Source organism: Phaethon aethereus (genome assembly GCF_964289735.1).
Source record: "Phaethon aethereus genome assembly, chromosome: 2".
Classification (NCBI taxonomy): Eukaryota; Metazoa; Chordata; class Aves; order Phaethontiformes; family Phaethontidae; genus Phaethon; species Phaethon aethereus.
The window spans coordinates 39,155,459-39,167,578 of NC_138582.1; the positions used below are offsets into that span (position 1 = coordinate 39,155,459).

The 12,120-nt window shown below is 45.9% G+C and overlaps 1 protein-coding gene across 6 annotated transcripts in view; it reads left to right on the forward strand.

The window, feature by feature from the left end:
- Positions 1–6,942: 6,942 nt before the first annotated feature.
- Positions 6,943–12,120, forward strand: part of ARFGEF1 (ARF guanine nucleotide exchange factor 1) — a gene marked incomplete at both ends in the record, with an annotated part of 97,584 nt that continues 92,406 nt past the window's right edge. For all 6 annotated transcript variants that reach the window (XM_081996340.1, XM_081996342.1, XM_081996341.1 and 3 more), the window contains one exon: positions 6,943–7,066. In XM_081996340.1, the coding sequence (XP_081852466.1) occupies positions 6,943–7,066 (124 nt within the window). The remainder of the gene's footprint in view (positions 7,067–12,120) is intronic.

Sequence of the window (12,120 nt, forward strand, 5' to 3'; positions counted from 1 at the left end):
GATCAGGTTGGTCAAGCAGGACCTGCCTTTCATGAACCCATGCTGGCTGGGCCTGATCCCTTGGTTGTCCTGCAGATGCCCTGTGAGCACTCTCAACACCAACCGCTCCATAATCTTCCCCGGTACAGAGGTCAGGCTGACAGGCCTGTAGTTCCCAGGATCCTCCTTCCGGCCTTTCTTGTAGATGGGTGTCACATTGGCAAGCCTCCAGTCTTCTGGGACCTCCCCTGTTAACCAGGACTGCTGATAAATGATGGAGAGTGGCTTGGCAAGTTCCTCCACCAGCTCTCTCAGTACTCTCGGGTAGATCCCATCAGGCCCCATAGACTTGTGGGTGTCCAGGTGGTTTAGCATGTCCTTGACTGCTCTCCATCCCCATCTTCCAGCTCAGGGGGCTGAATACCCTGTGGATACCTGGACTGGCTATTAAAGACTGAGGCAAAGAAGGCATTAAGTACCTCAGCCTTGTCCTCGTCCTTGGAGACAATGTTCCCCGCCATATCCAGTAGGGGATGGAGATTCTCCTTGCCTCTCTTTTTGTTGTTAATATATTTGTAAAAACATTTTTTATTATCCTTTACGACTGTGGCCAGACTGAGCTCTAGCTGGGCTCTTGCCTTTATAATTTTGTCCCTGCTTGACCTAACGAGATCCTTGTACTCTTCGTGAGTTGCCTGCCCCTTCTTCCAGACATGATAAACTCTCCTCTTTTCCCTGAGTCCCAGCAAAATCTCCCTGTTCAGCCAGGCCGGTCGCCTTCCCCGCCAGCTCTTCTTACGGCACATGGGGACTGCCTGCTCCTGCGCCTTTAAGATTTCCTTCTTGAAGACTGTCCAACCTTCCTGGACCCCTTTGTCCTTCAGGACTGTCTCCCAAGGGACTCTCTCAACCAGTGACCTGAACAGGCCAAAGTCTGCCCTCCGGAAGTCCATGATAGCAGTTTTGCTGACCCCTCTCCTTACTTCACTCACAACTGAGAATTCTATCATGTCGTGGTCGCTAAGCCCAAGACGGCCTCCGACCACCACATCTCTCACCAGTCCTTCTCTGTTTGTAAACAGCAGGTCCAGTAAGGCACCTCCCCTGGTGGGCTCACTCACGAGCTGTGTCAGGAAGTTATCCTCCACACACTCCAGGAACCTCCCAGATTGTTTCCTCTCTGCCGTGTTATACTTCCAGCAGATGTCCGGTAGGTTGAAGTCGCCCACAAGAACAAGGGCCAGCGAATGCGAGACCTCCGCCAGTCGCTTATAGAATGTCTCATCTGTCTCTTCATCCTGGTTGGGTGGCCTGTAACAGACTCCCAGCAGGATATCTGCCTCATTGGCCTTCCCCCTCATCCTTACCCACAAGCACTCGACTTGGTCTTCACAATCTTTGATTTCTATGCAATCAAAACACTCCCTAACATACAGAGCCACCCCACCGCCTCTCCTTCCCTGTCTATCCCTTCGGAAGAGCTTATAGCCATCCATTGCAGCACTCCAGTCATGAGAAGCATCCCACCATGTTTCTGTGATGGCAACTACGTCACAGCTGTCGCGCTGCACAACGGCTTCCAGCTCCTCCTGTTTGGTGCCCATGCTGTGTGCATTGGTGTAGATGCACCTGAGCTGGGCTATCGATTTCAACTCTGGCATGTTGAACCTACCCCTAGGTTCAACTCTAGTGAGCCCGGTTTTATCCCCTCCCCCCTCCAATTCTAGTTTAAAGCCCTCTCCATGAGGCCTGCCAGCTCATGAGCAAGAATCCTTTTGCCCCTTGGAGTCAGTTGCACTCCATCAGCTGCGAGCAGGCCCGGTGCCGTGTAAACCACCCCGTGGTCAAAAAACCCCAAATTCTGACGACGGCACCAGCCCCTGAGCCAAGTGTTGGTCAGGTGTGCTTTCCTGTTCCTTTCAGCATTCTTCCCTGCCACTGAAGGGACTGATGAAAACACTACCTGAACAGTAGTAACTTTCACACAGAAAGTTCTCTACAGTTTTTTTATTAAGCAAGTATCTAATAATCACTAAAAAAAATTTAAACATATCAAACAATATAAACATCTTTTGGAATGCTTCCATGAACTTCTAAACAAAAAAGTACTAGACAGTAATTTTTGGGGTGTTTCTCAAATACATTTTTTCCTCTTGTTGTGTTTTATGTTAAATGCAAAGGCTCCAACAAAGCTGTGTCGCTTTTCTGCTTTAGCATATACTTACCAACAGGTTTCTTTTAGTTTGTCAGAAAACATTTCTCAGGTTTGATAGCACAAACATAATATTTTGTACACGTTGCTGCAGACATAGTGGTTTGAGCTGTAAAAACAATTATCAGTCCTTTTCCACATGGTCAGGACTTCACCAGCAACCCAGCAGGGATTTCTGCAGGTATGAGGATTACAGTCCTTGGGTCAGCCATTAGCTGATGCCAATTACCAGTAAAGCAGAAATATGCATGCTGAAACCAAAACAATACAGACATTAGAATCACTGTATCTACAAAGCATTTTGGAATTCTTTGCAAGGCACTGCTATTGTATGGCACCATCTGTTCCCCAGGGCTCAGCACTGGGGCCAATTCTGTTTAATATCTTTATCAATGATCGGCACAAAGGGATCGAGTGCTCCCTCGGTAAGTTTGCAGATGACACCAAGTTGGGTGGGAGTGTTGATCTGCTCGAGGGCAGGAGGGCTCTGCAGAGGGATCGGGACAGGCTGGATCAATGGGCTGAGGCCAACTGTATGAGGTTTAACAAGGCCAAGTGCCGAGTCCTGCACTTGGGTCACAACAACCCCATGCAACACTACAGGCTCAGGGAAGAGTGGCTGGAGAGCTGCCCAGTGGAAAAGGACCTGGTGATGCTGGTTGACAGCCAGCTGAACGTGAGCCGGCAGTGTGCCCAGGTGGCCAAGAAGGCCAATAGCATCCTGGCCTGTATCAGAAATAGTGTGGCCAGCAGGACTAGAGAAGCAATCATCCCCCTGTACTTGGCACTGGTGAGGCCACACCTCAAGTACTGTGTTCAGTTTTGGGCCCCTCACTGAGTTGCTGGAGTGTGTCCAGAGAAGGGCAACGAAGCTGGTGAAGGGTCTGGAGCACAAGTCTTATGAGGAGCGGCTGAGGGAACTGGGGTTGTTTAGTCTGTAGAAAAGGACACTGAGGGGACACCTTATCGCTCTCTACAACTACCTGAAAGGAGGTTGCAGCAAGGCGGGTGTTGGTCTTTTCTGCCAAGTAACAAGTGATAGGACAAGAGTAAATGGCCTCAACTTGCGCCAAGGGAGGTTTAGATTGGATATTGGGAAAAATTTCTTCACTGAAAGGGTTGTCAAGCATTGGAACAGGCTGCTCAAGGAAGTGGTTGAGTCACTATCCCTGAAGGTACTTAAAAGGCATGTAGATGTGTCACTTAGGGACATGGTTTAATGGTGGACTTCGCAGTGCTAGGTTAATGGTTGGACTTGGTGTTCTTGAGGGTCTTTTCCAACCTAAATGATTCTATGATTCTATCTTTAGTTAGGAACCCGTGTAAGACAGAAATATTCTAAATCTTCACCCTTTCATGAGAGTTTTCTTACTCTCCTTTCAATAGAGATAAATCCCTAGATTTTAAAGTAATCAGCACGTTCCTTACGGTCTGTAGTCTCTGTAACAAAATCTGCCCTCAAAATTCTTCCTCAAAGTCCATAAAATTCTTCATAATTGACTAAACATTATTTTAATACATGCCTTCCCTAGTAAATAAAGGTGTCATATAACAACTGGCTCTATTCAAAGCACTGGGAGCCAGCACACAAGCTGATGACCATTCATATCTTGGCCCAAAGTGAGGGCACTGGACTGTCTTTTCATCTCCAATACTTATATCATAGTTCCCCTGTGATTTCCATCCTTATTGGCTCAGCTCTTGGAAGGAAACTGGATGTCAACCTGCTGGACAGATGATTTACAATAAGATCTTCCTGTGCAATTTCAGAAGCAGTCCCCTGGTAACATACAGGCTCTACACTGTTGCGGGGTTTAGGCAGCGGTTGCCTTGTGACTAGCATGTAGAGTACCAGCTGTGCCAAGCTATAAACTGAGTGAACAGAGCAGCAGTTGTTTGCACCTGAGAACAGATACTAAAGATTTAAACAACATAAAAAAAAAAAAAACAACAAACCGAACCAAAACAAGAAGTTTAATAGAACAGGAATGAAAGACATGGAACTGAGTGTGTTTTTGACAGGTCTTTTCTTCCAGCAGCAATTCTATACACTCAGCTAAAACATATTTTACATGTAAAATCATCCTGTGCACAGCGTATGAAAATAGATATTAATATGAACAAAACAGATAACTGCGGTGCTCTTTACATACAGATACCCATTGTCTTCATGATATTGCAAGTCTATTTCTGCCAAATGGACTGTGAAAATCAATAGCAAACTTCATTTGCTAAATAACACTTGCAGGCTCTGACTTGGCTAAGGAAATTTGGACTCAGGTGATTTGTGCAAAGCTACCAGCAAGAACTCTGTGGAAATTCTTACTCTTGCCATGTGGTCACTAGCAGGCAGCTTTGAAAGACCAAAGTCATTTTGAGATTAGAATTTCTGAACTTGCAGCTGTGTATAAAAAACCCTGAGCTTTAGCCAACAGGCAAAAGGTTTTTCCCTAAATAAATTACTAGAAGTAATTCAATTTTGCTTAGTAATTGTGCTGCTGAAGATGCAGTCTTTTGAATAAACCAACCCAATCTGAATATGGTCATTAAAAAAAACTTGTGGGGTTTTTTGTTCAGGAATCAATGTGCTTGGTCATGTGATTTCTAGCTCTCTCACAAAGCTGTTATAAGGCTAAAATCAGGTGCACCCTCTTAATATTTTCAGTATTGTTTATCAACTGGGTAACAAAATAGCCTGCAGGTTCTGACAGTGACTAGAAAAAGCCCCTGGTGCACATCAGGTCATTTCAGCAAAATAAGTGTTTTGCTCTAGCAGTCAGGCCTGGCATTCACCTATAGCTTTAGCGGAATTCCCCATGCCAGGGTATTCCTTACAAAGTCTAAATATAGATACCTACAAGGTAACAAGCCATTTTGGCACAAATAATTTTTCATTTGGGAAACTAGTTAAAGCGATTCTGGGCAGCATTAGCTGCCTCTTCATTAGGGGGCCGGGACAACTATACCTTTACTAATGCAGCTACATTAGTAGGTGCCCAAATAAACTATTCTGTCAAGAACACAAGGCTGCTTGCAATGCCTTATGCATGGTGGCGTCATAGCCTGGGCCCGCTCTCTCCAATTCTCCATGAGGAAGGGATCAGGATTAAATTTGTAAGGCTGTTGTCCTGACTGATGCAGCAGGATCAGAGGAATAGAGAACAGACAGGAAAAGTTAGCAAGGGAAAACCTCCTTCCTGTGTTCTCCAAGGTCAGAGATGGCCGCCAGTTTCCACAACCGCCTCTGCTTTCTGCATGCTGATGCTGTAGCCTTGTCCCGCTTTGCCTGAAAGGTACATCTAAGAATTCAGTCCTTTCATTTCTGGATTAACTTTTAATATTTTTTTGTTTAAAGTAAAAATTTTCTATAACAGACGAGGCTTCAGTTAGCTCCATATTCTACTTCTAAACACTGGTGTACCACCTCTGCGTGCAAAAACTTGCCCTATTACATTTTTGCTGCTTACCAGTTAGTCAGAGTCGCTCAGAGCTCTTCTTGCCCCTGAACCAAGCATGAGGAAATCACCCCTCCATACTGTGAGAGGGAAAAAGGCCAAAGAACACAAGCAAAAAAAAAATTTACAAAAATTTTTAACAACTTAATAAAATAACAGAACACAAAAGTCACTGTTTAGCTATAAGCGAAGGTGCAATTTATTGATTTTTTATGCTTTGTACTCCTACTGCATGTACAATGGGGAAGAAATGTGGGCTATTTTAAAGGCAGAGGATGAAGGCGGTAGGGAAAGGACACCCCGGCAGAAAAGGCACCATGCAAACACAGAGGCGAAGCGCTCACCCACCGCCCCGCGAGCGGCGGGCAGGCAGGGCAAGACCGAATGAAGGCAGGGCGAGGGCAGGCGGCTACAAAGGCCCCGCCGGACGCCGAGGGAGCGCCCCTGGGACGGGCGCCGCGCCGATTCCCCGGGAAGGTGGACGGGGCGGCGGAGCACTGCTCTCCGCTCGCTCCGCCCCGGGGGCTTCTCGTCAGGGGAGGCAGCGGCTGGGGGAGGGACGGCCGCTCCTCTCCGCGGGAGCCCCCCCTCAGGAGCAGGTGGCGCTTCCCGGAGGAGCCTTCCTCCCCCTCCTAGCACTGGTGGCCCGGAAGGGAAGCCCTGCCCCTCCTCCTCCTCAGCTAGCTCCCAGGTAGCAGCAGCCATCTCCATACCTCCCTATCCGCTGCCTCCCGCGGCTCTACTCCACCTGTAGCGCGCCCGCAGGGCGGGCAGGAGGCGAGCGCCCTCCCCGCCCGCCCGCTTCCCTCTGGCCACCGCTTCCTCCCGCTCCGCAGCCGTGCGGCTGCGGCCCTGACGTCGTTTCCTTCCAACATGGCGAGGGCAGGTTGTTGCTGCCGCCGCGACCGCCGCTGCTGCCGCCGCTGTTAATGGAAGCGGGTGCGGGCCGGGGGCGGCTCGGGGACTGAACGCGTCGCGTGCGCCGTCCGCGCACACACACGCGGCGAGGGGGGCGGGGAGGAGCAGGAAGGAGAAGGCTTCGTCCTCCCTCAGCCGCGGGGGTTGGCTGTCGCCGCCGCACGGGCCCACCCCAGCCTCCTCTCGGGGGGAGCCTCCGAGCGGGCGTCGGGACGCCGGCGCCCTCCCTCTGAGGGAGCCCTTCCCCCGCGCCTGCCGCGGCCGGGCCTCGCCGTCTGCCCCGGCCCCTCGCAGCCCTCCCCCGGCGGCAGCGGCCGGTGCCCCCTTCTCCCTTCCCTTCCCCACCCCTCCTCCTCCCCTCCCGGCTCGATCGCGCCCATGTATGAAGGGAAGAAGACGAAAAACATGTTCTTGACCCGGGCCCTGGAGAAGATCCTGGCCGACAAGGAGGTGAAGAAGGCGCATCACTCCCAGCTGCGCAAAGCCTGCGAGGTGGCCCTAGGTGAGGCGCAGCCCGGGGCGGGAAGGGGCGGCCGGCGGGGGCCGCACCGGGGCGGCTGCGGGTCGGGGTGTGCTCCGGGGCCCCCTTTCCTCCATTGCCTGGTGTGCGTTAGCGTTGCGGGGAGGGAAGGGTAAGGGAGGGAGGGGCGGCTTGAGGCCTCTCTGGGGAGATGAGGCAGAGGGGGCTGCCCGGAGGTGAAGGGCTGGGGAGGTGGGGCTGCGGGCTGAGCCGTGGCACAGGTTTTGGGATCGAGTGGAGGATCTGGTTAGTTGTGTGAGACTCGGGGTGGGTGCGCGGAGAGGCCGAGGCCTGTTGTTGTCTTATTGCGAAGCCCTGTGGCAGCGTGTGTGCGCCCCGGGGCTGAGGGGAGCGCTTCGCCCCTGGCCGAGCGCGGCCCCTCGCTGATAGTGGCGGTGAGGGCGCTGCGGCCGCCGGCGGGCTCTCGTCCTTCTCCCCGCTCGCAGGATGAATAGGCAGAGAGACTGAGGCGCCGACCTGCGCTGAGCTGACCTGGAAGCAGACGGCCGGCGGGGAGGGAGCAGGTGACAGGCAGCGCTAAGGGAGGAGGGACGGGGGAGGAAGCGGGGCCGGCGGAAAGCGAGAGACAATGACACCAGGCCACGTCTGGAGCTGATGGCCCTGCGGACCTGGGACGCTGTCCTCTAGGGAGGAGGGCTAGAGAGGGAGAGGATGGTCCGGGAGGCGTGCGAGGGGAGCCTTAGCCGTACCGTTACCGTCGGAGAAGCAGCTGATGGGGAAGGGGGCTTCCTTCATGCATGGCAGAGTCGATGCAGCCACGGAAGATGTGGGAGTGTTTGCCTGCTTCGGGCTGAAGAGGGGTGTTGAGTTTGTCGTGCAGCTGTGTCAACACTGCCTCGTCTTGAAGTACCGGGGCTGGATAGTACAAAGCATAACGTACGCATTCAGTAACAGGCAGCAGAAAAGCAGAACTTGAGCTTTAAAATTCTGGTACAGACAGGGATTGGACCTATGTGGCAAAATATTGACGTATTTACTGCAAGACTTCTGGAGAAAGGCCTGCTTTATTTAAATAATACATAAATGGATTATGTCCCTTCCATTCTTGTGTAATTGCTTCTGGTTTTGGAGATGATTACCTTGATTTTGTACAGTAATACTGTCTGTTTGAAGGGATTTGTTTGAAGAGATAACATTAAACTGAAACTTGCTTGTTTTAAAAACGAATATAAGTAATTTCAAGCTGTTATTTTGTCATTTTATTAATTTGCTTTTTTATCACACTTTTCATTTAAAAAAAAAAAAGAACAATCCTTCTCTTGTTTTCTTTGTGAAAGATCCTGACAATCGGAGGGGGAGAAATGGCACTAGTTCAACTGTTTATTTCTTAATAATTCAAATAGATTGGAAAGAGTTTTTTCTTACCTTTCTCATTTATCACTAGAATTAGTAATAATAACCTTATGATTTAGGCAGATCAGATTAAACTGATAACCCTTTGTCCTTTCCGTTGCCTTTAGACTGTGTATTCAAGTTAGAAATAAAACAAATATTTTCTTGTTATTAAACTGAATTTATAGCCAGCCTGTATGTCATCCATAGAACTAGACACTGGTATTAATCTTGTGTTTCTGCTGTACTTTATTTCAGTAGCTTGATCTGTCTTATGTGTCATCCAGATCCCTCCAAGCACGGCTCCATTGTGTTACACAGATTATAAAGCAAGCCCTCTAGACTGTACAGTCTGCATCTTTTATCTTGTAAACCTGATTTGTGCAAGGAGACCCCCAAGCACACACCCAGTGATTCCTATGCTACAGCTTCATTGAAACCTTCTCCTGTGGATTTGATTGCCTGATTGGGGTTTAAATAGGAAAATTATATAAGTCAGCGAAGCAGGAAGAAAGAAATACAAGATTGTATGTATTAGCTAATGTATACAGAAGGGCTTCATGAACTTGAAAGTATCAGATATTATGTTACTTACCATAGTGTCTTACTGAAATCAGTTTTTTTAGATTGTGGCACAATGAAATACAGTTGGTGATTGTAAACAAAGTATGGTCCATTGTCAGGTTTTGTGTGTGATAGACTCCTAATTCAAAAGTGGCAATATATAACTCTTGAATAGAGTAGTGCTCATGTCTAACTATAAAAAGCTTTTCAGAGAAAAGTAAATATCCTACTTCACTATCAGAACTATATCCTACTTCACTATCAGAACTATCAGTTCTTAAAGATTCAGACACTTTTTTTGTTTCATTTTTTGAAAAGTTTTAGTTTTTGTTTTATTTTTTCTAAATCCAGTATTTACATTGTTTTACATTGTTTATATAAGATGAGCTGCTATTGAAGTATTTCAGAAACAAGCAAGCAATGACCAGAAATACAGTACTCCCGTGTAATAGGCAAACAAATTAAAACTGCGCTTTTTAGATTGAGGTTGACAAGCAGTATTTTAAGAATATCTAAGAATATCCCTTTGTCATTTTTAATACCTATATATTTTTTTTATAAACCTGTGCTGTTGCATTCCATTAAGATTGTACTTCACCTATTTTTGATTTGTGAATTCTGAGGGAGAAAAACCCCACAACATTGCTGGTATATGTTACTGTGGCAGTGTGACCTCTGAACAGATGTTAAGATGAGGTCCTTCTAGTATTACCATTTTTCTGGGCTATTCAAAGATAAAGCAAAATGTGAGTTAAGTATTGCAGCTTGAATTATAGATGTTCTTTGGATTTTAACAGGGACAAAATTAAGCCTGATACTCGCATGCTGTATCTAATGATTTACCATGTTGTCTCTGGATCAATACAGAGTAGCTGACTCCAAGTTTAATGTATTTTTTCATGTAACGTTGTCCTTTCTGAAAGACGTTCTCTCTATGTAAAAAATGTAACATTTCTTTCTCTAGTTACCTAATGAAATACAGCTAATTTAGAACTTTGTGGTGTTCACGTGGATAGCAGCTACTCTTAATCTATATAAGGAATGAGTTTCTCTTTAAAATTTTCCACTTGCAGAAAGCATGAGGCAGCAAGCTGAACAGCAGGATTGCATTTAGAGGTTCATTTCCCTGTCAGTTGCCTGCACTGCTGTTTCTGTATTGGTTTTCAGCCATATTACAGTCTAGGAAACTTTACTGTAAACACACTGCATTATGCGTAGTCCATAAAAGGTCTTTGGGAAAAAAAATCCTCAGCTGAATGTAAAGTTTTTAATACACTGGAAAGGTGGTTTATAGAAGGACCAAGCTGAGCAAACCAGAATTCCCTGCTTGTATGAAGGCTGCTAGTTCAACTGCAAATCAGGAATGAAGTAACTCTTATGTAAAACTCAAAGCCACAAATAATGTAAAATGATACAAATATGTACGTGGTATGTACTTTAAAGAGAGGAATGCATGTGCTGCTTGGAATTCTGGAAGTACTGATGGAAGAGGTCTGAAACTCAGCTTTAAAAGGTTCTTCAGTGCTCCTTTGATTGTTTAGCCTGTCATTCAAAGATCCTGCTGGATGATGTAGGTCTTGTGTAATGTGAAAGTACGGCTCTGTTGAGTTTGTGCTGCCATTACATGCATATGTAGGAGGATGAAGCAGCAGGATATAATTAAGCATTGAATCTTAGTTTTTCTGAAAACAGGTGACGTTTGGAGTAGAACTCACCCCAGAGGTGGGAAGATTCATCTGTATCTTTACCTACACAGATTTGTAAATGACCTGGGAAAGCCTCACCTCCATACGTTTTTCTGTCTCTCTTTTTACCCTTCCTAGTTTCATTTTCTCATGTCCTTCGCATATATGGATAATAATGTTCTATTATCAGAGTAAGCTAGATTAACAGTCAATACAGAAATGCATGTACACGTTGCAAATGCTAGGTGCATTGAAAAAAAACTTCCTAAACTGGCATGAACAATTAAAAATGCATTTTGAAGACCATCATCATGTTATTCCTCTGGAATTAATTTTACTGGAGAAGTATTGGATGAGCTAAATTTCTGTTTATATTTTGGATAATGCTGGTCTCGGTAGACTACCTTCCATCTTTCATCAAAATTGGTTGTACTTTTTTAGAAGCCAAAGCCCAGAATTTTTAGTCTTTTCTGTGTTGTGGTACTGTACCATTGTCTGTTGTCTGCATGTGCTGTAGGCATTTATTTTCACAATATACAAGTCACCATTGTCCGTACAGAATTTATTTTCCGGTTTTAATTGTTCTTCTGAAACACTTATTTTGAAGTAAGCAAGCAGGATAAGTAGAGATTTTTTGCTAGTACAAGCCAAGATGTATTTAAATTTAAAAAAAAACCCAAATCCCTAAAGGTTGCAGCTGCACTTCCGTCCTCTTGCTTGCTTTGCTAAACTTGAACTTTACCTAGCAGAATTTCAGTGTGGTTAAGACTTCATCTACTTTTGCAAAGATTTAAAACTTGGCTTGGTACCACTAAGATTTGGTTGGCCTCATAAGCTGCTTTCCGGGTTGCCTTCTGCCTATGAGGTGTACAAGTGCTGTTTATGTTGAATTGATGGGGCTAATTTAAGAGAAATTGTGTGTAGTGGGAATTTTTATTGTTTTAAATGTAGTCAGTTCTTGGCTGTGTAGAATGACAATGTTGATCAACTTTAATCTCCCTTGAAAAAGGGTATGGTTGACCTGGTGCACATAAAAACACTAGGAAACAAGGTAGATTGTATTTGGGTTGGAAAAATGTTAGTGGAGAATGAGTATCAAATATTTGCTTTTTGTCTTGGAAGGAAAAAAATTGTATTTTTTTCAAGTGGAACTTTTGGCTTTAACCTGAAATACATCCTCAGTTAAAGTCTTTGATATTTTGAAACTTTTAACATTGATTGTCTATATCTTTTAAAATCTAATCTTGAAAGACTTCAACACATCTTTGTGACACAGGGCAGCCTTTAGGTATCTCTGTTCTGCTGTGTATTTTAAAGCACTAACTGGAATGTTGAAGCTCAAAATGAGAAGTTGTTGCCTTGTGACCAAAGTGCAATCTAATTCTTAGAATGAAATACCTGTACTGTTTTGTTGGGTTTTGTTCTAGTTGATAT